This window comes from Sceloporus undulatus, chromosome 1, assembly GCF_019175285.1.
Source record: "Sceloporus undulatus isolate JIND9_A2432 ecotype Alabama chromosome 1, SceUnd_v1.1, whole genome shotgun sequence".
NCBI lineage: Eukaryota > Metazoa > Chordata > Lepidosauria > Squamata > Phrynosomatidae > Sceloporus > Sceloporus undulatus.
In genome coordinates this window covers 284,125,142-284,150,678 of record NC_056522.1, presented here as the reverse complement: position 1 = coordinate 284,150,678, position 25,537 = coordinate 284,125,142, and the positions used below count along the sequence as shown (strand labels likewise).

The 25,537-nt window shown below is 45.1% G+C and overlaps 1 protein-coding gene across 8 annotated transcripts in view; it reads left to right on the top strand.

Moving 5' to 3' along the window:
- Positions 1-13,200: 13,200 nt before the first annotated feature.
- TCP11L1 (t-complex 11 like 1) overlaps positions 13,201-25,537 on the top strand; it is a 33,342-nt gene continuing 21,005 nt past the window's right edge. For 2 of the 8 annotated variants that reach the window (XM_042442848.1, XM_042442796.1), the window contains exons 1-5: positions 13,211-13,305; positions 17,862-17,996; positions 18,665-18,769; positions 19,977-20,081; positions 24,692-24,859. In XM_042442848.1, the coding sequence (XP_042298782.1) occupies positions 24,706-24,859 (154 nt within the window). In that variant the 5' untranslated portion in view covers positions 13,211-13,305; positions 17,862-17,996; positions 18,665-18,769; positions 19,977-20,081; positions 24,692-24,705. Of the gene's footprint in view, positions 13,306-17,861; positions 17,997-18,558; positions 18,770-19,976; positions 20,118-20,759; positions 20,889-24,691; positions 24,860-25,537 lie in introns of those variants that run through there. The other 6 variants (XM_042442805.1, XM_042442841.1, XM_042442824.1 and 3 more) reach the window with 6 other exon arrangements.

Genomic DNA, 25,537 nt, shown 5'->3' with positions numbered 1-25,537 from the left:
GCTACCCAAAAATCCTATAGACTGAAATGGAACAAGTTTCTTCGGTTCCTATCAGACAGACACCTCTCACCAGCCCAGGTAACGACGACGCTGGTCCTGGAATTCTTGATGTCCCTAATTGACGCGGGACTCTGCCTCACGTCTGTTAAATGCTACCTGTCGGCTATTTGTTCTTTCTTCCAATTTGAGGGCAAGCCCTCTTTTTCCCAGCAGAGAGGGTCCTGTCCTCCTGTAATCTGGGTTTAGCTCCTCCTATTTGCTCCTGTAGGCAGGGACAATAAACAAAAGACCGGCCCCTATATAGGGAGGAGCTAGCCCCCCTGAGCCTCAGTCTTGTTCCTGCCTATGCTCCTAGCAGGATGTTCTCTTCGAGCCAGCGAAGTTTTTCCTTTCTGCGAAAGCAGTTTGAGAGTTTTCTTGGTCTTCCCTTCTTCTCCTCTCCCCTGCCTTTCCCCCCTTCTTTGGTGGTGGCTATGGCAGAGGACCCTGAGAGCATGGGTGAAGGGCCATCCTTAACCCAGGCTTCCCGAGCTCAGGGTCTGCCAGCTCAACAGAGGGAGCTGGCTTCAGAGGGAGACTCTTTGGGATGTGTTTGCTGTTGCTCTGCAGCTTCTTTACTACAGCCTTGGAAGCATGAAGAAGACTTAAAATGGCAAGGGCTCCCAGGATTGGAGAAAGGTCTTGGCTTTGCCAATGTCTCTCCCTCTCCTCCAAAGCTGCCCCCTTTCATGGTGGGAGCACAGGAGATTTCTGCAAACAGCATTGCAGCACATGGGAGCCGTGGGAAGAGATGGTGAGGGGTATCCCCTCCATGTCTCTGTTTCTCCACATCACCTCTGCCCAGCCTGTTAAGGCCAGGGATCAGTGAGGAAACTGGCCAGAAGTCATGGAAACTTCCCTCCTCAGCATCTCTGCTCAGCCAGAGTTCAGAGGACAGGCCAGCCAAAAGCCATGGCAAAGGATTTCTCTGTATCACCTCTGCCCAGCCTGAAACGGCCAAGGTCAGAGAGGCAAGCCAGCCAGAAGTCACAGGAGAACGGTGAGTACCAGGGGCCCTCTCTCTCTAGCCACCAAAGAACCTTTGCCAGATCTAATGCCCTCGCTCAGGGCAGGCATTGCCATGAGGCCTCTGCCATGGCCATTGCAGGCACTATGCCTAGCATAAGGTTTGGGACTCTGCCAGGAGGGCAGATGGGGGCATTAACCCTTGGTCTCCCCCTTCCTTCCCATCTCTGGCCCCAATGGCACCCAGGACCCTAACAGGTGTGGGGGATCCTTTTGCAGTCTGGGAAACACATGGTGGTGTTGCCAGGGCTCCTGCACATTCCTTTTGAATTCTTATAATGAGATGGTGTGTAAGGAGGCAGAGGATTCCTCCTCTGTGTTGCACAGACACATGGCTGTAAAGGAAGCTAGAATTGGCCCAGCAGGAGCTGAAGCTTCCAACTCTAAAATGGTCTTTTTTGGCTGCCACAGAGCAACCCACAACAAAGCACGAAGTGGCTTCATGTCCTCCCCAGAGAGAGCATGGCCTCTGCCACCCACTTCTAAACAGAGGCTGGAGGGCCATCTATCGGGTATGCTTTGATTGAGAGTTCCTGCATGGCAGAATGGGGTTGGACTGGATGGTCCTTGGGATCTCTTCCAACCCAAAGATTCTTGGAGAGACCACATGGATACAAATCCTCCTGTGTTCCCTCCCCAAAAATTACAACAACAAAAAGGGGTAAACCATTTGTGGATATCATGGGTGGAGAGTTCCCTTCACCCCCAATTGTTTGGCTGCCCCAAACCATGGCACTCTTGAGAGAGCAGCTTGAGTGCTTGGCCTCTCCTTTCCATCAGAGATTATCCTTTCTCAGGGCACAGACTTACCTCAGGTAAATGTAGTGCCATGTCCCACAGCAGTCCCTCTGCCCTTCCCAGCTACCTATGCAAGTGGGAGGGAGTTGAGGACCAAGCTAGCTTCTATAATGCAGCCAGGTTACTATAAAGCCTGCCTGAAATTAAAAGGGCTAAGCTGTAAACCCCAGCTTGAAGTTGGGGCTGTTTTCAACATAAATAAAACAAAGTGCCCTGTGAGTATCAGGGCTACACTACAGGCCATATGCAGCTATCTACCCATGATTAGCAATGGTCTTCAGTCACTGTTAACCCAGGAGCAGTTTCCTCAGTGCCTGGAAGAAGCTACAGCCCAGGCAGCCTCCCTTGATGGGCCAAAGCATGGAGGGGAGAGCCCCCACAGCAACAGGGCTGGGGGCTCAGATTTACAAGAGATACTGGTTAACCTTTCTGGTGTTCATTTTATTACTGTTAGCACATGAGGTTTGAGTTGTGCTGTTTCTGCTCACCCCCCTCTCCTTTTTCCAGGCCAGAGAAGATGCCTGTAAACTAATTCTTCAAGGGAGGGGCTAGCCATAAAGCCACTTGATGACCCTTCTTGCCTCCTCACGGGCCTCCATCACTGTCTCCATTAGGTCCAGAGCCTTTTTTGCCTTAGGTAGAACAGCCAAAGACATAGGATGAGCTCATGGTTCTACCTCCTTTGTACAAACTGTTGTCAGCCATAGCACTTCTCATTAAGAGCATAAGCTTTAACAATACAGATTCATTTAAATGCTTATAAACAGGGTGACTCAAGCAAGGAGAAGGTCTCTGGTCACTCAGCAAACCTCTAATGCTTACATGCATTGAGGATCTTTGGTAAAAACATCTCATATGAGGTGAGAGATATATTGGATTAAGGTGACCAACCAAACTCCTTTTTAGTGGCAAAAGGATTATGTTCCTGTTATAAAACAGTGCACCTCAGTCAGCTAGCCTCAAAAGATGTGGCTCCCCTTGCCTTCCCTTCTTTCTTGGAGAGATGTCTGTTAAAGGGAAGAAACTAAAGAAACAAAAAACAACACAGTTTCTTCCATGATATGGTTCTCACTAATACAGGGGGTTAAGAAAAACTCTTTATCAAAAACAAACAGACAAACAGACTCCATGGGGGGAGAAACCCCCCCTTCCTCCATGAGTGTTTTAAAACAATGTCAGTTTTTTCTGCTAAGAGGTTGCTTCAAATCCTATTCAGACATCCTGCAGAGCCCTGAGGACTCTGCCACAAAGACCACAATTGCCTCTTACCTTGTCTAGATAGTTACATTTTAAATAACAATGCCTGCTGATGGGCTTGCCATTCTACTGCTCCCTGCCCTGGATAGGCCTATTGTAACAAGGTCTGTCTTGCATATGATGAATTGGGCTCAAGGCCATGAAGGGTCAGGCTGCCAGTCTTTTTCTTTTAGTGGTCTCAGGAAGCTACAAATTCCTTTGCATATTGTTGGGCATGCTTTGATTGTGATTTCCTGCATGGCAAGGGGTTGGACTTGATGGTCCTTGTGGTCTCATCCAACTCCATGATTCTATGGTTTTATGGTCATAAGGTTAGCTGCTGTGTGGGTGAGTGTCTTATCCCTGATTGGGTTTTCATGGCATGGTCTGGTCCAAACAACACCATTGGTTTACTACCTTTGGGGCTGGAAAAACGGATTTCCTAGTGCCTATGCCTTGTTTTCTGCTAGCAAAAATGCTCAGATTTAATATACCATACAGCTCCATATAGAGACTTACACCAGCCACCTATATGCCCACAGCTTGTAAATATGTGTGTGTATGTATGTATGTATATATATATATATATATATATATTCCAAAAAACAAACAAAAATACGACACAGCAAACTATGATTTTACTATTTATATAGGAGACTCCATTTTACTATGTGATTATATTTTATGTGCCTTGAGCTTCCATGGATTTGGTATCCATGCAAAGTCCTAAATCCAACTCCAGTACATATTGAGGGCCTACTATACTATTTTAAATTTAGGTTTGTGTTCCTTTGACAGATCCCTTTTGTGGAGAAAACTCTCTCCTCAAAATTAGATACCAGAGGGCTATCCTTGCCAAGCCCCCTGTTCCCATTTCATGTCTCCTTAATCAGCAGTTCATTTAGCCGAGAGACCCCTCAGCCTTCATACAGGTTGAGGATAGCCTGCTACATGGAGTTGGGGTGATTTTTGAAGCCTCTAGACTAGTTCATCCTCAGATGAAATCAGACTTAATTCTGACCACATGCCCTGTTAACACAGAGTGCATCTATGCTTCTGCATGGACTCACCGATGTCTGCGAGATAAAGGTTATTCCAGTGTCTTCTTTGCCTAACCATGGGATTAGTCTTATTTTACACAGGTTCACAGATGTTCCAGTAAAGAACTGCACATTGTTTTGAAATTTTAATTGGAAGTCAGACATTAACATTCCTCTTTCAGAATGGTAAGTCTTAATTACTACAAATGAAATCACCTTAATATCACCTTCATTGCTATAAACAGTTGACAAGGTGATCAGTGATCGGGTGGAAGCTGCCATAGGTCCAGATTAGATCAGATTCTATTCTGATTGATCACATAATCCACTGCTTGGGCAAGTTCTCATCAACTGCTTCAGGTTTTCAGTGGCTGACCTGCTATAGTCCATCCAAGATGACATTAAGAAGGGACTTGACCTACAACATGGTTATAAGGCAGGTGTCTGCCATCACGTCGTTTCTGCTCCATACGAGAGCAGCTAGAACGGCAGCCATCCTCACATTAAGAGGCTGTTGAGGGGAGTTTTCCAACAGGGCCTGCCCACCAGACATCGTTTTCCATCTTGGGATGTGAACACGGTCTTAGAGGCTCTGACGGTTGGGCCGATCAAGTCCCTTTGGGAGGCCTTCCTCAAACACCTCTCCCTCAAGGTCATCTTCCTCATGGCCATTCCCTCCGCCAGATGGGTGTCAGAGCTGGGGCCCTGTCGGTACGTAAAGACTTGTTTATTTTTAGGCCTGTCTCAGTGTGCCTTCGTCCAGACCCTACCTTTGTGCCTGGGGTCAACTCAGCCTTTCAGGTGTCACAGGACATTCTCCTGCCTTCATTCTGCCCTGATCCTAAGAAGGACTTGGAAAAGACCTGGCACACATTGGATGTGTGCATAGCCCTCAAAATCTACATCAAGAGGTCTTCAACCTTAGGTCATCTGAGATGTTCCTTTCCTTTCGCCTGGGCTCTTTGGGGTGCAAGGTACCAATCTCGACTCTGAGTAAGTGAATCAGGTCTTGAATTCAAAAGAGCTACTGAACTCTTGACCTCACTCTACCCGAGGGGTTGATGGTGCACTCAACCAGGAGTGCATCTACCCCTGCGGCCTTGACCACTAGCGCCTCCCTGTCAGATATTTGCAGGGTGGCCACATGGAAGTCGCCTTTGACCTTCATAAGACATTACAAACTGGACGTGTCTCAGTCCGCAGAGGCGTCATTTAAAAGGAGGATCCTCCAACAGATTGGGTCGGGGGCCACAGTCTCCTAGCAGCACCTCCCTCCCAGTTCAAGAGGGCTTTTGTAAATCCCAGATTACAGGAGGACAGGACCCTCTCTGCTGGGAAAAGGAACGTTGGGTACTTACCGTGACACGTTCATTTCCTGCAGAGAAGGGTCCTGGCATCCTGCCCACCCGGGTGCTGCCTGTGGCCTCCGACCCTGCCTGGCTCTTGGTGGACCTGCCTTCTTCTTGTTGTTGCTGGATTGGTATTCTGAGTTCTTGTTGTTCTTGGTCTAGTTTTTTCTAAGGTGTTCTAGTTAACCCTTAGCTGAGGTTACTGAAGTTCAGTTCCTTGATTACCTTACTAGTCGCTTGGCTTGTTATTGACTGAGGCTCAGGGGGGCTAGCTCCTCCCTATATAGGGGCCGGTCTTTTGTTTATTGTCCCTGCCTACAGGAGCAAATAGGAGGAGCTAAACCCAGATTACAGGATGCCAGGACCCTTCTCTGCAGGAAATGAACGTGTCACGGTAAGTACCCAACGTTCCTTTTTCAAGGATCCTCTAGTTAAGGGGTTCCTGAGGGGATGCAATAACTTGCATCCTCAAGTATCCCTGCCGGCCCCGGCTTGGAGCCTCGAGGCGGTGTTGGGGGCCCTGCAATCTAAACCATTTGAACCCTTAGCCACCACGGACATTAGACTTTTGACCTGGAAAACCGTTTTTCTGGTGGCTATTACCTCTGCCCGCCATGCGGGTGAGCTTTGCGCCTTGCGCCGGGACCAGCCTTTCCTTAGGTTCCATTTGGACAAGGTTGTTCTCAGGACGGACATTACCTTCTTGCCCAAGGTTGTTTCTACCTTCCACATGTGTCAGGACATCGTTCTACCTACCCTGGCTCCGAACCCGACTACTGACACTGAGAGGACTCTCCATACCCTAGACGTTCGTAGGGCCCTAGCTTTTTACTTGGATAGAACCAAGGATCACAGCCGTTCTGAAAGACTGTTCCAGTGCTACTCGGAACCGAGGAAAGGTCTACCGGTGTCGGCTCAGAGACTCTCGAAGTGGGTGTCTAACACCATTGCTCTATCCTATGAACTCTTGGGGAAACCCTTACCTACCAGGGCTCGCTCCCATGCCACAAGGGCGATAGCGGCCTCTTCTGCCTTTTTGTCCGGGGTCCCCTTGGATGATATTTGTAAGGCTGCTGTATGGTCGCAACCTTTAACCTTTATTAAACACTACAGGTTGGACACAAGAGTCAAAAGGGATGCAACCTTTGGGAGAACTGTCTTCCTGTCTGGACTGCATTGACTATACTTAACAATCCACTGGGTTCCAGACTTGGACAGCATGAGACTCAATGCTTGGTGTTTATGGACGCCCTCATCAGGGCTTGTTTTTTGAGGTGGGATTTTTCTCTAAAGTTTTATAAACAAACCAATCAACTCTTATACTGGTCTTAAGTTATCTTTGTTGGTACCATTAACATTGTTGATCCACATGGGTGTCATGACACTCCCGCCTCCACTGACCTTAGCTTGCCAGTCTCAACCCATTTGTATGATTCGCAGAGACCACGAAGAAGAAGGACAGGTTGCTTACCTGTAACGGTATTTCTTCGAGTGGTCATCTGCGAATACATACAAATCCCGCCCATCCTCCCCTCAGTGTCCTGCTCAAATTGGCTCATTCTTGTCTCCTTCATGGCGGAAAATTGCGGAACTGGGGAAAAGAGCGGGAACGGAGGTTTTATAGGGGATGGGCGGAGTTACCGCCAAAAAGTTTCAACATGTTGCAAAGTGTACTTTGCCTAGTGATTCCAGAAGTTTCCGAAGGCACTGCGCAGGCGCAGTACAACCCATTTGTATGTATTCGCAGATGACCACTCGAAGAAATACCGTTACAGGTAAGCAACCTGTCCATCTCCCAGCTCAGGGTTTATTTCATTGTTTACTGCAGACACTCTAGCACAACCTGACTTCAAAAGTCTGTTTCTCCAGCCCCTTCAACTGATGCTGTTTAAAATGTTGATGCTGCTTAAAAAAAACCTCCAGTTAGACAGGATAAAGAGGAAAATTGGATGGGCAGGTATAAAAAATCTTTATAAAAGGGAGCTTAGCCAGATGATTTGTTAACTGAAGTATGTGTGTATTTTCTCTTGGTAACCAAAGTATAAGTCCACGTTCTAGCAGGACTTGGCAGTCAATTATTGTTTATATTTGCTAATAAGATTTTTTTTCCTTCCTACTCCACAAGTGCAAAATAATGGTTTCCTTTTGTAACTCTTGCTTGATAAGGGAATGTTAGCATATGCATTAAAATATCCCATACCTCCAGATCATGATGCTGATACAGAGATTAGGCAGTACATAGGCAGCTGAGGACTGCTGCACTCACACATATTGTGTTCAAGGGGAAGGAAGGTCATTTCCTTACTGCCTTTGCTGGTTTGAAACAAACCATATTCTGCCATTTTCTTCTAACCCAATAGCTTGAGTGCCTAGGTGCCCATTCACACTACGAAATAACCTAGTGTAGAACCCAGGTTATTTCGTTGGAATTCATATTGGCCCCAACTGCACTTGGTGCCGTTTGTGGAGGGGTGCACAAAAAATACCCATTTAACCCAGTGCTTTTGCACTGGGTCCCTTACTACTTCTTTTTTGGGGCCCCACAATGATCCAGATCTTAGGTAGTGAGAATGCATTACTGCATCAATCTGGATCGTGTGGAAAGTTTCCTCCTTCCTCTTGCTCCCCCTGGTCTTCCTCCTGCCCCCCTGACAGCTGCTGTTGCTGCCACCACTTCCTCCCCCCCCCCCGCTTCCTCCTTCAGAAAGACAATGTTGTGCAATGGTGTGAGCATTGAGCTACAAGTCTAGAGACCAGGGTTTGAATCCTGGCTCGGCCATAGTGACCTTGGGCAAGTCACATTCTCTCAGCCTCAGAGGATGGCAGTGGCAAACCCTCTCTGAAGAAACTTGCCAAGAAAAACCCCAAGATAGGTTCATCTTGGGGTCAGCCAAATCAGAAATGACTTAAATGCACACAACAACAACAACAACAACAAGGAGCCCTCCCGCAGACCACTCACCTCCCAGGGCATTTTAGCCCCAACCCACCGAGGGGGCAAAGGCAACCTGTTCAGACTGTGAGTGTGAAAGGGGAACAAAAAATTCAATCCTGGCAAACATAGTGAGAACTATGAACCTGATCGATTCACGATAGCATCGCCAAAGAGACCCCAGATCAGTACAAGTGTGAATGGGCCCTTTGGCTGTTTCTTCATGGCATAGCAAGCCAGGTTTTTTCTCTGTTAATGAAGCAAGTTGTCTCCTGGAACAAAATGGAGCCTGGTGGGATTTCGAAAGAGGCTATGGACTCCTCCAGCTAAGCCAAATAGGTCCAGAGATTGCTAGAGATGATGGTATTTGTTGCTGTAGATTTTTTTAAAAAAAAGATATAAACAACTGCTGTTTCTGTTGTCCCAGACAATTTTTGGCCAGTCCTGTCACCACCAGCTACATTTTATTCCCATGCTCAAGTGTTTTTTTTTCCTAATTGCAAGACTTATTGGAAAAAAAATGTATTTTTATCCTGCAGCTAGGAAGGAAGCTAGGAAGGTAGAAGCCGGTATCACACAGGTTCTTAGGAGTCTACTGAATACACAGTGGAGACTGAGCCAATCTGATTCTGAAAGATATCTTGCATTTCAGTAACTGCTTTGTCCCATGGTTGGCTTTCTTACCTGATGGTAACATTTTCAGCTTGGTCCTGCATTTTTGGCCTTTTGTTCAAATGGCTGATTCAAATGGTCTCAAGTAATGATGAAACCATGTTTTCCCTTTTGGGCTTGCTGGCTCTTAACTTTCCCCTCAATGTTTTTACATAAAATGGTTAGCCTGAGGATTCAAAATTTGCTCCTTTTTAGGCAACTGATTAGTAGTAGGCTGGTGGTTTTTTTGTTTAGGCTGTTCTTTCATACCTGTAAAAGCAGTTTATTATCTGTTTATCTAGGTAAAAAGCTATCACTTCTCTTTTTGGCCTGCTCTCTGGGCTAATACATCCCTCTCAGAAGTGTTCCCATTCTTTTCTGGATGGAAACCAAGTTTGAGCTGTGGGAAATTTCCAGGCAGTGGTAAAATATCCTTCAGATCCACAGAACAGAAGCCATTTGAATTTGATGAATGATTGTGAATGTGACTACTAGTCACAGTGGATTTATAGTCCCTCCAGTTTTAGAGGCAGTATGCCTCTGCATCTTGATTGCTGAAAGCATGAGGGTGCAGTTGCACTCATGTGCTGCTGATGGGCTCCCTTTCTGGGCAACTGGTTTGCTATTGTATGAATAAAATGCTGGACTAGAGGAGACTCTGGCCTGAGTGTTCTCTAGGCTTCTAGCCTAGATAGGTCTCTGGTTTGAGATCCAGCATGGCTTTTTGTATGTTCTTATTTTAACCTGATTGGGGCTGGGGGTTATATCAAGGAAAAGGGATACCTATGGATTAATCTCAGAAGTCTACTAAGAATACTAATAATTCTTCCAGCAGGGTGACAGCAATAGACTTATGTTCTGGACAATAAAATTATTACATGGAGGGAAGAAAACCAATTCCTCCACAACCCATTATCTTATATCCTCCAAAGAACAAATATAGGATCAATAAATCACAGAACTGGAAGAGCAAACAAGGGCCATCCAATCCAGCCCCCTACAATGCAGGAATATTCTGCCACAGCACTCCTTACAGATGGCCAGCCAATCTCTGTTGAAAAACCCCAAAAGAAGAAGACATCACCATACCCCAAGGCAGCAAATAATAATAATAATAATAATAATAATAATAATAATAATAATAATAATAAATTTTATTTATAGACCGCTATTCCGCAATGATCATAGCGGTGTACAGTAAAAATTGAATACAATACAAATACAAGGTGAAAAGTAAAGGAGGGAGAAGTCTCTGAGGCCAAGATGACAGTTGAGGAGGGAGAGGCCTCTTCCTTCAGGCAGTCCCTGATGTTGCTGGGGTCTGCCTGATTCGCTCCCTCTGAGGCCAAGATGACAGTATCATATCAAACATATCAAACAGCTCTTACTGTCTGGAAGTTCTTCCCAACGTTAGGTGGAATCTCTTTTCCTATAGTGTGAATCCATGCTCTGGGTCCTTTCTCTGGAGCTGCAGAAAACAAACTGCCCCATTTTCAGTATGAATCCCTTCAAATATTTAAACACAGCTATCATGTCACCTCTTAACTTCTCTTCTCCAGGCTAAACATAACCAGCTCCCTAAGCCGCTCCTCATAGGGCATGGTTCCAGACCTTTCACCTTTTGGGTCACCCTCTTCTGAAAACCCTCCACTTGTCAATATCTTTCTTGAATTGTGGTGCCCACAAACGGACACAGTACTCCAGGGAGGTCGACCAAAGCAGAATAGAGTTGTATTATTACTTCCCTCAGTCTAGATCCTAGATCCTATTGATGCAGCCTAGAATCACATTTTTATCTGCTGCATCACACTGTTCACTCATGTTCAGCTCTTGGCTGCTAAGGCTCCTAAATCCCTTTTGTAAGTACTGTTTTCAAGCCAGTTGTCCTGCATCCTACAGTGAGCCCTTGTTATACGCTGGGGTTTGGTTCCAAGATCTCCCGTGTATAACAAAATCCGTGTATGCTCAAGTCCCATTACAATAATGACATAGCAAAATGGTGTCCCTTATAAAAAATGGAAATCAAGGTAAATTATACTTTTTTGGAACATTTTCAAACTGTGTATGCTTAAATCCGTGTATAAAAAATCTGTGTATAAGAAGTGGCTGACTGTATATCTGTGCGTTTCATTTTTTTCTGCCTAAGTATAAAAGGACATGATGGCAATTGTTGAGGACCCATTTGTTTTCTTTTTGGCTGTCCACGGGATCCTCAGTGCTCCCTCCACATTCGCTGGGTTAGGGGTGAAGGCCCCCCTGTGAATGTGGAAAAACCACAATTAAAAATAATCAAAACCGCAAATAACCCAGTCCACAAAAGTCAGAGCTGCAAATGTGGAGGGCAACTGTATAGCTTCCTACAATTAAGAGATTATCAGACCGGGAGGACCTGGAGTAAAGGCATTCTCCTATCAAAGTTGTGTGATTGAGCTGGATATTCAGACACAGACTTTATCTGATGACCTAGAAATGCTCCAGCAACAAACCTCCCAGGAAGTCCTGGGAATAGTTTGTTGCTGGGAGCATTCCTGGATCTCATGGGTCAAGTCCTGGATAAGTGTGATGTCGGAGTTTATCACTATGGGGAGAATCTGGGATTAACTGTAATTTCCTGGGAAAGTTGCATGATTGTGATGAAGATTTTCACATGCATCAGAATAGGGATTTATCCTGGGAATAAATTCCCTGTGAAAGATTTGTTGCTGGTATTGTCTGGTTATTCTTGGGGTAAGACCTCTCTAATCGCAACATCATGTGATAATCTTAGCAGGTGATTGCACACTTTCCTGGGAAAGTGGCTTTTTAAACCCCCCCCCGTTTCCCCATGTGCAATAAAGCCCATTGTCTGAACATCTTCAGTGCAATTGAGCAACTTTGCGGGAGTATGCCTTTTTCTTACCCAGTTTCCCTCGATCTGATAATCTCGTTTCATAGCTATACCTAGTTCTTCACAGCTAATACTAAAAAGTTTGTTGCAGGGGGCTCACCTTCCCCCTGTGCCCCGTGACAGGTCCACCACACCCACCCACCACCACCAAACAAGAAAAACTGGGGGGAAAGGAAGAAGACCAATTATGCAATCTTTTATTTTAGCATGATTTAGGAAAAACACTGACAAAAATGGCTCCCCCCCTAATTTTTCTTCAGGCCCTGACATGTAGGAGTTCAAGTGACCACAGTTGAACATGAGTGAACTGTGCAATGCAGCAGCTAAAAAGGCCAATGCGATTTTAGGCTGCATCAATAGAAGTATAGTGTCTAGATCAAGAGAAGTAATAGTGCCACTTATTCTGCTTGGTCAGGCCCCACCTAGAATATTGTGTCCAGTTCTGGGCACCACAATTCAGAAAGGACATTGAAAAACTGGAGCGTGTCCAAGGAGGGCGACAAAATGGTGAAGGTCTGGAACCATGCCCTATGAGGAACGACTAGGGAGCTGGGGATGTTTAGCCTGGAGAAAAGAAGGTTAAGAGGTGATAGATAGCCCTTTTAAATACTTGAAAGGATGTCATATTGAGGAGGGAGCAACTTGTTTTCTGCTGCTCCAGAGAACAGGACCCGGAGCAATGGATGCAAGCTACAGGAAAAGAGATTCCACCTAACATTAGGAGGAACTTCCTGACAGTTAGGGCTGTTCGACTGTGGCACACATCCTTCCTCGGAGTGTAGTGGAGTCTCCCTCCTTGGAGGCTTCAAACGGAAGCTGGATGGCCATCTGTCGGGGATGCTTTGACGAGAGTTCCTGCATGGCAGAATGGGGCTGGACTGGGTCAGGGCCCTGTGTCTCTTCCACACTCTAGCGGGCTCCTCCTCCGGAGGCCAAGGGGGAGGGGGTCTGGAAAGGGCTGGGGAAAGAGCAGGAGCAGAGGCTGCCAGCAAAGGGCCTGGGCTCGTCCTCGTCCCTCCTCCCGCTTCCCAGCCCCAAAATGGCGGCGCCCTCTGAGGGAGCATCAGCCAGTCCGGTCCCTCGCAGGCGCTTTCTGCCTGTCCCCGCTGGCCTGAGGGGAGGGAGCGGGGCGGAGGCGGGGACAGAGGACGAGGGGCCTCCCCGCACCTGGCGCCCCTTTCCTTCTCCCGCCGGCCGCTGTGTTTCTGTTTCTGCTGCTCGCCCCCGCCCGCTCGCCTCGCCCGCCCTTTCTTTCCCCTGCAGTCGCGGCGCCCAGGAGAGGAGGAGCAGCAGGAGGGCAGGGCGACGCCCAGACTAGAGCCCCCTCGCCTCGCTCGCCTCAAGGAGGTAAGCCCAGGCCGCGAGGAGGGGGGCATCATGGGCCAGCCTGGGCCCTCCGTCTCCTGGACGCCCCCTCCCCTTCCCCAGCCTTCTGCCCAGGAGGAACCCCCCCCCTCCAGGCCTCCATGTTCAGCAGGACTAAGGAGATTGCAGGGCACAGCAGTGCCTGTGGCAGCACCTGCCCATAGGACCTTGGAGATGGCAGGCTCCATTGTCATGGGGGGAGATGGCGCCCCTGGAGGAGCCACGCCTGCCCGCTCGGGGCAAGGCTCTGCCAGGCCAGGGGTTCCCTATATCTCCCCCTCCCTCCATGAGGCGGAAGGATGTTGCTGCTGTTGCTCTCGTCTGCCTTCCTGACGTTATGGCGACCTGAAAGGTCACGAATCCATCATGGGCCTTTCTCAGCCAGATCCGTTCAGAGGGGGTCTGCCATGGCCTCTTCTTCTTCCCTGAGGAGGAGGCTGGGAGCCTGTGACTCCCCAGTCAGTCTCTGCCAGTGGGGCTCTCATGGCCCAGACAGGATGATGATGGCCCCTGGTGCCTAAGCGCAAAGGAGGACAAGGCTCCACAGAATGGATGACATTCAAGACGATGGAAGAAATTGCCAGATACAAGCTGTAAATGTCATCTCGCTTCTTAGCCAGGCTCAGAATGGGAGACATGGTTGGTTTTACTTCAGGACAGGTAAAGAGGGCCAGTGGTCCCTTGTGCCCCAAGGGTGCCTGTGGGAGAGAGAGTGCCTTCCAGTCTCCTATTGACTTACGGCAACCCCATGAATTTCACAGGGTTTTTCTTAGGCAAGGAGTTATTCAGAGGTGGTTTTGCCAATGCTTTCCTCTGAAATATAGCCTACAGCAGCTGCCATTTGTTGACAGTCTCCCCTCCAAGTCCCAACCAGCTCTGACCTGCTTAGCTTCCAGGATCAGACAGGATCTGGTCCTTGAGGGTATGTAGATCCTCAAAGGGTGTTGTTTTCATGGTCTTTTTTGCTGCCAGGTGTCTTCTTCTGCCTTAGGATGTGGATGGGAACAAAAAAGAGGCTCCCAGTCTCTGCCACCCATGCCACCTGGGCAGGGTGACCAGATGTCTAACCACAAAGGAGATCAAGGCCCTTTTATTTGTCCATGCCGTCCCTCTTGATGCTCCCATTTTGCGCTGCCTTGCCCTCCTTTGTGGTTAGGACATCTGGTCACCCTGGCCCTGGGTGGCCCTCCATGCATGGCACATCTGGCATTAATTGCCCCCATGGAGCCCCTGCTTATGCCAGGGCTGGGATGCAGCATGCATGGAAAGAGGAGGGAAAGAATGGGGAATACCACCATTTTTATCATTTTAAAGCAATCATATAGGCGAACTGCCCTAATTAAAGATTTAAATGCATATTGGTTACACTTTGTTCATGGATTGCTAGCATTGTTCCAGGACGGAGAACTTACATGTCAGTACAGAATAGTATCATCACTCAGTACAGTATCATCCAAAACCACAAACAGCAATACCTTTATGGGGACAACCAAAATCCACATTTACCGTTTTGTGCTTCAAAGCTGCCACTAGCTTCTTCATCAGGCAATGGGTTAAAATTGACGAGGAGAAAGAAAAGGGGGAAAATGACAATATAGTCACAGATCTCCATTTGGCCAGGATGTTGTGGTTGTTGCTGTCCTCATTCAGATAGTATGGAAGAGGATTCATGGCAAATGGGCTCCTGCTTCTGGCCATGCAAGTACGGGGAGATCAGTCTGGGAAATAAACTTTGAATCCCAGTAGCAAGACAAAAGATATTGCCTTGGAGATCTGTCTTGAATCTGGTTCTTTACTTTGCTGTATGGCCAACACTGGCTACCATAGATATGTATTTACTCAGAAATAAGCCCCATTAAATTCCATGAGATTACTCCCAGGTAAGTGGTTGTAAAAGTTGGACACTGGTTCTCACCCCTTCATCCTTACCTTAAATCTTTCAATTTCAGGATAAGTGTAGGGGATATTTTTTGTTCTCCTTATTTGTTGTTGTTGTTGTGTGCCTTCAAGTCATTACCTATTTAGGCCAGCCTTAAGGCTGGGGGTTTTCTTGGCAAGATTTGTTCAGAGGACGTTTGCCACTGCCGTCCTCTGAGAATGAGACTGACTTGCCCAAGGTTTATACAGACCTGAAACTAGAGCCCTTATCAGATGAGTGTGGAACTGGGGGTCTTCGCACTGGGCGATTCGAATTCACTTATTCGCAAAGTACTGTCAACCTGGGAGTCCTTCCGCATTGGCAGGATTCAATTGGCCAATCTGCATTCGCGCAAGTGCATTCAGTGCAGAATGTTTTGTCACACCGGTGCTCAACATGAGGATTGGCCGATTCGTATCGGCCGCCTCGCACATGCTCAGTGGTGCCCTGCATGGGTTGCGACCTTAAACGCTTCCGGGGTGAAAGGGGGTCCCGTCATGACAGCCCGGTAAACAGCTGGAGAGCCAGCCATGCACATTAACAATCGCGATACAACGTGCCCATTACTGTTCCTCTCTACATTCCTGCTTGGTTTTAAGTTACCATGACCTTCCCTTGCAACAAATTAGCAATGCCCGGTTCTACTGTGTTGTGGTGTGTGTGAGTGTGTATTCTGGGGGGGGAGGGCAGTTCCAGCGGCTGTCAAAGAGGCTGGATGGCCATCTAAGTAAATGGGGATGCTTTGATTAGGCCCCATTCATACTGGGGTAAAAGACATGGAGGGAACTGGGATGATCCGGATGCCCTCCCCCGAATGCGCTCCAGTTAGCAAGTGCCCACTACAAATTGAAATCGAATGCATTTTGACAGAAATCGAATGCATTCTGTAGATTGGCCACTGCCAATCAAGCTATCGTCATGGTGACGTTTGCAGGGCATGGGGGAAGTGTCCTCCCTTTTAAAGAGCCAGGCACAGGGGTTTCAGCGGCTGAAGCAGGGAGAGAGATGCCTCTCTCTCTCCTCTCTCTCTTTTTTAATAACCTGTGGGCTTTTGGTCAGATCTGCCCTGTCCCAGGCAAAGGATGGGATTGCCATGTTTTTTTTTTTTGTTTTTTTGCTTTTAAAAGCAACATTAGCTTTCCCTTTGCTTCCCTTGCTGTATCTGCTCAAGAAGACAAATCATCGCTATTTGCTCAAAAAATTTGGTAAAAATGTAGACATTGATTGTTTGCAACATTGTAGCTTCTCCCCTCTGCAGAAAGCAAGTGCAAGCCTGGCTCCATCTGCCTCTGGAATAGAAACCATGTGCATGTGGGCTCAAAAAAAATGGTTAAAAATGAAACATACATTCTGGAATATTAAACCATGCGCATGTGCGCTCAAAAAAATTGTTTGAATTTGAAAGGGGGGTGGTTGCCTGACATGAGCTCTCGTTCATCCTGATTTTTTCCTCCTGCAAGGGAAGGAATGCCCAGCGACAGAGGGCTTTGGGCAGGGGATTGCAGGGAAAAAGAGCTCATAAAGAATGCCTTCCCATTGCTCCCTTCTGCCCAGGGCTCTTCCTACCTCCCCTCCCTCCGGATGAGGGGAGGAATGCCTTGCCCTTTCCAGGCAGGGAAGAGGCGCGGGGGGAAACGGAATCGCGGGTTCCAGCAGCCTCCTCCTCCTCCCCCGGCTTGGGAGCCAGCCTGGGATGCAATCCCAGGCAGGGAACAGGCGCGGGGCCGCTAGGCGGCCCCCGCGCCTCTTCCCTGCTGGATGCAGCCAGGGATGCCTCTCAAGCCGGGAGGAGGAGGAGGAGCTGCTGGAACCGCCCCCCCCCCCGCTTCCCTGAACCGGCAAGAGGAAAGACCCACCGGAAGTTAAAAATTGGAATCTGGGGGTCTTGCGAGTGGAATTCAGGGACTGGGTAGTCAACCAGACCATTCGCACTGAGATCGAACAGAGCCCCAATCCAGGATATCGCCAATCCCTTTATCAGCGCACTGGGCAACACGCTCCAAAAGAGGAGCCAGTGACGCATTCAGTTCGGCAGCTCGCGCATTCACGTGAGTGCGGATGGGGCCATTCGAAGGCTGGTTATGATGGTATTGTGCGAATAACGGAAATTCGAACCACCAAGTGTGTAAAACCCCAGTGTCCCCACTCATCTGATAAGGGCTTAGGCTTCAGAACATCACAGTTGCCTAGAATATAATGGGACAAAATTTAATTATTAATTGTGCTTTGTGCAACAGTCCTCCTTCCACCAAGAAGAAATACTGTATTTCATTTCTATAGTATTATTTATGTTCACCCATTTCAGTTGCAAACCCTATCCAACCTTTCTTAATCTGTTTAGAAATGTTTATGCACTACATTGGTGGGTGGCAGGGTAGAGAACGTAGTGTAACACAAACAAGAATTTTCTAACCTCATATTCTTAACTTTGTGTTTGCTGCTTGTTTGAGTTGTCTCACACATGCTGTTTACTTTACAGTATGACAAAGCTCATTTCTAGAGATCTCTGTAAACTATTATAAAATTATTAGTTTACAGAGATCATTACAAAATAGAGTTTAGTCATGATGTAAACGAAATAAAAACCCAAGAAACATCTCATTTTTTCCTATTGCTTTAGGCCAAATCCAGCACAAATTCTGGGAAAACCTGTTGGCTGTGCTTTTAGCATCAACTGTTCGATAACAGAATGGGGATCTCTACAAAAGGCTTGCTTCTTCTTCATTTGTAACCTTTTGTATATTTTCAAAGGCAGGTTTGTGATAATGGAAAGAGCATAGCTCATTTCTAATATAGTGAAACTGTCTGGTTATTATAATTTCACCTGGTTTGGATCTTATTAATTTATTTCTATTAATATGGGGCAGAGGGGAATCGTGTGGCAGGAAGAAATGGAGACATGAATGGAAAGATTCTGGTCCCTTTGGTGTGTTCAGGGGCTGTTCCACACTACATGGTTTTAGTACTGTGATTTCATGTTAGCTGTTGTGGTTCCATCTTGAGGAATCCTAGCAATCCGGTGAAGCCTCCCTAAATGGCAAATCCCAGGATTCCATAGGATGGAACCATGGCAACTAAAGTGGAATCATAGGGCTATAATTGTGTAGTGTGAAAGGGCCCATGGTCTTCTCATTCTCTCTCTTCCTTTCAGGCTCTAGTTACTTGAGAGCTGTCTGGACTTAAACCTATCTAGAAAATATAGTTTCTGAACTATATATTCCTCAATATTTGCTGTTGTGATTAAGGGAAGGAAATGCATTATATATATATATATATATATATATATATATATATATATATAGACAGTTTTTATTGCCACCCCCATCACATTTACTTTCTGTGTGACCCCACCACCACTCTGATAGATCTTCTGAAGCTATATTCTTTGAAGTTTTGACTGAAATTAAGCCTCATTTTTTCTAGTGGAAACTGTGGGATAAAAAAGGAAAACAAAACTGTACATGTACAAGAAGAACAAGCAAAACTGAAAAGGCTAACACTGGAAAAGTGGAAAGGGAGAAGGGAGAGGTATGTGGGACTTTGGAATGATGGGGAGGAAAAACAAGCCAACAAGCTGGGGAAAGAGGAAAGATGGATTAAACAGGGAAAATGAGGATAAGATGGAGAACTATATGTGGAGGGAAAAGGGTATTATAAGATATTAGAATCATAGAGTTGGAAGAGACCACAAAGGCCATCCAGTCCAACCCCATGCCATGCAGGAATTCTCAATCAAAGCATACCAGACAGGTGGCCATCCAGCCTCTGGTTAAAGACCTCCAAGGAGAGAGACTCCACCACTCTCTGAGGAAGTATGTTCCACTGTCAAACAGCCAGGGGTATTATGAGATGGTAGAAGGAAGAAACTGTTGGGTGGAAATTTTTGTGCTAAAGAAAAAAAGTGTTGATGGAAGGAACACTTTTCACACAGAAAGTGAGGACATCAGAAAGAAGCCTACTGTATATTGAAACTTTTCTTCCCCTTTATTTTCCCATTTGGAGGGTTGTGGTGTTTTATTTGCTTGTGTGTGTGTGTGTGTGTGTGTGCATTCATTCATGTGAACCCCATCATGTATTCCAAAGCACTGTATGTATTGGTTAGACTTAAGGGCCTACATACCCTAAAGGCACCAAGTCTTGTCTGATCTTGGAAGCTGAGCAGGGACCACCAATAAATACCAGGGCTGTAGGCTATATTTCAGAGAAAGGAACTATCAATGTCACCTCGTGAATATTCTTTGCCTAAGAAAACCCTATGAAATTAATGGAGTTGCCATAAGTCAACAGGTGACTTGAAGGCACATACACACAGTGGTGGGAGAACTGTGCACTAAAGACAGGACTGGCATCCTGTTGGTTAGTCTCAGGTGAAATAAACCTGTCAGTTGTTGAATGATGAGTTAACAGGTAGATAAATATAGTGGATTCAACAGGTCTACTCTAGTTAGGACTAAACAGAAAATTTAATATTATTATTTTCAAGGATTTATATCCCTCCTTTCTCCCACTATGAGATTCAATTTAGGCCCGAGCCTGTCAGAGCATCCATGTAAAAAGCAAAAGCAGTGACTCAAAGTGCTTCATGGATAGGAAACCAAGGCCTAAATTTAATTCCTATTTCCAACTACCGTAGACTTGGTAGGATAATTTAATACCTACACAAGTGACTTTTGCATCATTCTGCTCTTACAGTTGGATTTAACCCAACTCTTCTCTGTTTTTTCTGTTTGTCCAGGTATCTGCTGCACCAAAATTGTTCCCATAGCTCTCTTTGGGGCTCTGAAATCAACAGGTTTGCTGGAGAAGAATTACCGTGGTGAAGCAGTTTCAGAATCAAATAGTTAGTCAGCAACTACAATTTTCTATCCCCTGCTGTGTATGCTGGACTTTTACTTGCCCCTTTACTACTTTCCAGTATCCTTGACAGGATTCAGGTTGATCACACATCATGGCTGTCATTCTGCTTAGTTGTTAAATTCTGTTTCGCTACGTAAAATAACAGAGCCATCCAGTCCAATTCCCAATTGCTGGGACAACCAAGCATGCTAGAAATTGTCATCATATCCATCAAATTCAGTTGGAGTTGGTCACATTGGCATTATTCAGCCACTGAATATGCTCAGAAAAATCCAGTATATTATAGGCTTGTTACCTTTCAGCTTCACAAATTACAAATAGCCCAGCTATTCAGAAACACTGATGGACACTGGGCAACATATTGTGAACTGTAAATAAACATTAATCATGGATATGTCTAGTGACACTGTTTTATTTTAATTATTTTAATAGAACTGAAAAACAGGGCACTCCTCTGAAATTGTCATTTTAAAATAGTGACTCAATCTGTGACTGTCTGTGACCTCATTTTCCCTCATTACAGAAAATATGTACTTGCATATTTACTTGTAAGCTGCATTTAAAAAAACATGGCCTACTTAAAAGTTACATAATTCTGGAGACTTTGAGTACCATATTCATACACATCTTTACTTAATGGTATCTTGAATTTCTTCTGCAGAGCCTGTTTTCTTCTTACTTACGGCAGCTTTTTACTGGTCTAGAAATCAGTCTCAGAACGCATCATTTTGCTGGCTTTCTGCCTTTGTGCCATATACTGAAGACTTGTTCTCAGAACACTAGGTGAAATGTAAGTGTCGATTGTAATTTTACCATTTAGATGTTTACATTCAAATTCTGACACTGAGACTAAAGGATTTTCTTTTTTTAAAAAAAAATTAAATCATAAAGCTGTTCAAGTCTACACAGGAACCTTCGTTTGAGCATCACACATTTTGCGTTTGCTTATCTGAAAAGATGTTTCAGTCTGGGATATTGAGTGCTGCTTCTGTTATCAGGCCCAATATAATTCTGAAAAAGAAATTGAAACAATGAACTAAAGGAGGGCAGATGGTTTTGAGTTGGATTGTTCTTAGTGTCTAGTACTTGTATCTTCTTCAGGTCTCACTAATCAAGTGCAGCTTTTAAAATTTTACAATTGGCCAGGGCTTCTTACTTTGACAGGTTTTCCTGAGAGGGCTCCTATCTGATCTGTTCATTCAGAGTTTTTCTTCTGTGGAGCATTACCAGCCATTAATTAGAGACTGGGCTTAAAGCCGAGATTGTGTGTGTGAGACAGTGTACATTCAGGTTAACTATCAAGTAAAGACCATATTTTGTTGTGTGTACTCATGTTCAAAAACAACATTAGTGATATGTTTTTCCTCACCCTGATTCTAAAATTCTGAATGTGAAGTGACAGTGTTCTTCATAGGTCTTTATATTTTCTTTTTCCACCATGATCTTTCTGACAAGCATCAGCAGTTTGTCCTGTGATAAGGAGACCTTTTTGTAGCTGCTTTGGTTTATTTTGCATCTATTTAGTGTTGGTCTACTATTGGAAACCAAGTAGCAAACATGGTAGACATAAATTGTGATCCACCAGTTAGAAAAGAACACAATATTTTGTTGTCAACTGCCACCAGGTTTATTTTGACTTGTGGTGACCCTATGATTATGAGGGACTTCCAAGTCACCATATCATCAACAGCCCTGCTCACATCTTGCAGACACACAATATTACACTATGTTCTCAAAATATCTTTGGTAACACTTATGCATAAATAATCAAAAATTCTGCAGAATCTTATGATAATAGAAAATATCTGTCTCTGTTTATAATGTTGAATTGATAACTTGACATACAGATTATGTCAGGGTTATTATTACTTACAAAATGGATGCAGCACTCCATGCAGCCTGCAACTCATTTGGTTTCTTTGCTGAGTGTCAAGGAGAAAGAATATTCTCTCTGCCTAGTACTAAAATGTAGTAGGCTGCATTTCTACCTTCTGCCCTTATCTGGGTTGAAATACCCTGAAATACAAACATTTTGTCTGATTTTGGAAGCTGAGCAGGCTTGGTTAGTACTTGGAATGGAGATCACCAGGTAGTACCAAGTGGTTTTGGCTACATTTCAGAGGAAGGCAATGACAAACCACCTCTAACTATCTCTTGCCTTGCTGTTGTTAACTCCCTCATGTCGGCCTTGACTCATGGCAAGACTGTAGATGAGACATCTCCAAGCCCCAGTACCCTCCACTGCTCTGCTTAGGTGTTGTGGATTGTTTGCCTTTTGGCTATCTACAGTATTCTCAGTACTCTTCTACAGCACCACAGCTCAAATGTGCTTATTTTCTTCCTGTTTGCTTTCTTCACTGTACAGCTCTCACATCTATACATGGTGATGGGGAATATGATGGCTGCATGTTCATTTGTATATCAGTACGCTTTAGGATCTTGTCTAGTACTTTCACAGCTGCCCTTCCTAGTCTTCTGATTTCTTTACTGCAGTCTCCATTCTAATCAATGTTTGATCCAAGATATGGGAAATCTTTGACTTGATTTCCTAATTGACTTTATGTAGATCCTCCATGGTCATTATTTTTGTTTTCTTTATGTAAAGCAGCAAGCCTCCCTTTGCACTTTTTTCTTTGACTTTCTTTAATAATTGTTCAAAGTCTGTGATATTTTTAGCTAGTAGTATAGTGTCATCTGCATATCTTAGATCTTTGATATTCCTTCCTCTTGTCTTCACTCCTTTTTCTAAGTCTAAACCTAAGTCTAAACAGGTAGGGTGAAAGAATGCAGCCTTGCCTGACCCCTTACCAATTGGGAACCATTCTATTTTTCCAAATTATTTTCTAACAGTGGCCTCTTGTCCTAAGTACAAATGTCTCCTCAAGATTATCAAATGTAGTGCATAAGAAAATCCTATAAAATCAGTGGGGTCACTATAAGTCAACAGGCAACTTGAAAGCACATACAGTGGAACCTCGCCATACGCGGGGGATCCGTTCCAGATCCCGCCGCGTATGGCGATTTCCGCCTATGCTCGAGCCCCATTGTAAACAATGGGGCTTGTGCGCGGCGGCACAGGCGTGCGCGGGGCACAACAGGCCCGTGCACCCATTCAATTAAATGGGACGCGCCGCCCCTTCCGACCCGCGCGCGCGCCGTGGCTTGAACACATATGCTCAAGGCCGCGTATGGCGGGCAGGCGTATGGTGAGGTTCCACTGTACTTTACTTTTATGAAAACCAGATGACTGATTAAAGACAAGGCTGGTAGAGAAAAATATCCTTGTAGCAGAGATGTGAGCAGTTGTTGCATAATGTTTTGCTCTGACTTTGCTGGGAGTAGTTTACTCAATTGTCAATCACATAAACCCATGTGAGTGCCTCTCAGGTTCTAAAATGGTTAGAAAAGTGTGGCCTTCCAGATGTTGCTGGACTGCAACTCCCATGCACCCTTGCCAAAATAGCCTCTAGAGAGAAACATAGGAGAACATCAGAAAGTACAGGGCTTCACTTTATTATTTGCAGTCTGATAATTTACTCATAGCCTGTTTCCACTTGCTACCTGTGAGTAACTACTGATTTGGAACAATTTTATAGCAAGTTATGCGGAGCATTTCTTTCTTGTTCCAGTGCAACTTCTACACCAGTGGTTGCCAAACTGTGCCCTTTAAGAGATTTTGGACTTCAGCTCCCAGATGCCTCAAACATGTTGGACAGACAGGCCAAAATAAAGCTGCTTCGGGTCACTTTGGAGGTATGCTGCTTAAATGCTGGAAGGTGCGCTAAAGCCATGCTCCAGTCCTAAGGACTAGAGCACAGCTTTGGTGCAGCTTCTAGCCTCTTAAGATGTGTGTGTCATTTAAACAGCATACCTCCAAAGTGACCTGAAGCAGCTTTATTTTGGCCTGTCTGTTCAGGCCCTACCTCCAAAGTCCCCTAGGTGGACTGGGTCTTGCAGAACTGTGCTGTCTTGTCTGTATGTGTTTTGTTTATTCGTTGTTTTTAGTAGATGTGTTTTTAACTGGTTTTAATGTTATGAGTAGTTTAATTATATATTTATACTTTGTATTTGGTATATATATTTTAGCCTTGTTTCTTTTAACTTTTATAAGTCATCTTCAGACTGTGAAAAAAGGTAAAATATATATTAAATTAAAAGAAAATGGATGCTACTTTTAAATAGCTAACTCCCCAAAAAGTTCAAATTAAAAGTTAACAGCTTTGAAAATACCCAGTTTGACTGGTGTTTTATGTATTCTTATCTGATTTGTTAATTTTAATAAAAAGTACATTTTTAAAAACAGAAAGTAGTCCAACATTACTTCTTGTAATAGATTGTGGATGCAGATACTTTTTAAATATATGAAAATACACAAAAATATTCTATTGTCTTTCAATAATATGCCTGCCTAACCTCTATATTTATATATTTGGGAAAATAGCATATAGAAGTCAAATTCTCTTCTAGTGTCTTGTAATGCATTTAAGTTAGAGCAACTGCATTAAATGTGAAAATTTATTTTATAACAGTTTAGCAGAGAATTTGGCAGCCATGATGAGATTACATGAGTTGATTTAATTTCTTTTTTCTCAGTCAAAAATCTCAGGATGTCGCAGGACCAAGACATGCCAGGTACAAGTGAGGGAAAATCAGACAAGTTGGAGGATAACCAGCAGGAGAGTTTGGACAATTCAGAACAGTCAGTCAGGAAGAAGATTCGACAAAATACACCAAATCCCAGCATAGATAATACACCAGAGGGTAAGCAGAATTATTACTTGGAAGACATTATTTTCTTTCATTGCACGCAAAATATTCTCCAGTAGTTTCTCTGTACTGTTCTGTACAACCTAGGATGTTTTTGGAAGGGGTCTCATGGGCTGTCCATTCCATTCCCTGGCTAAATGCAGGACTTCAAACTTCCTTTCAAGAAAATGTACTATTTAAAGGAACCCTAGTGAAAATTCATACAATTAGACTTTGGGCCGGTACAGACCTGCAAAAAGAGCTGGCTTCCCAGTGGCATGTGGCATGGCGTTCAGACAGTAGCATGCCCCCATGTCACCAGGAAGCCGCATGGGTGACTGCATGTGCGACAGCTTTATGGTGTTTCTGCAGCGCAGCATTTACACATGCTGTACTGCAGAAGCCTGAAAAAAAATGCAGCAGCAAAGGCGCCATTTTCCCAGCACAAAAAGGAGCCGCTTCTTTTTGTGCAAGGAAAATGCCTGATCAGGGCCGTAGCATGCTATTGCCACAGCCCCGATCCAGCGCTCAAAAAGGTGGTCAGAAGCCACTCCTTTGGAGCAGTCTATTTTGCCCCTCTCTATCTCTTTTTATGACAGTGTGTCATCTTCCAAGGAAGGTTGTGGAAATGGGCCTTCAGTTTGCATGCTTGTTCTGTTTACATGTATGCATTCTTGTTCTGTTTACATGAAA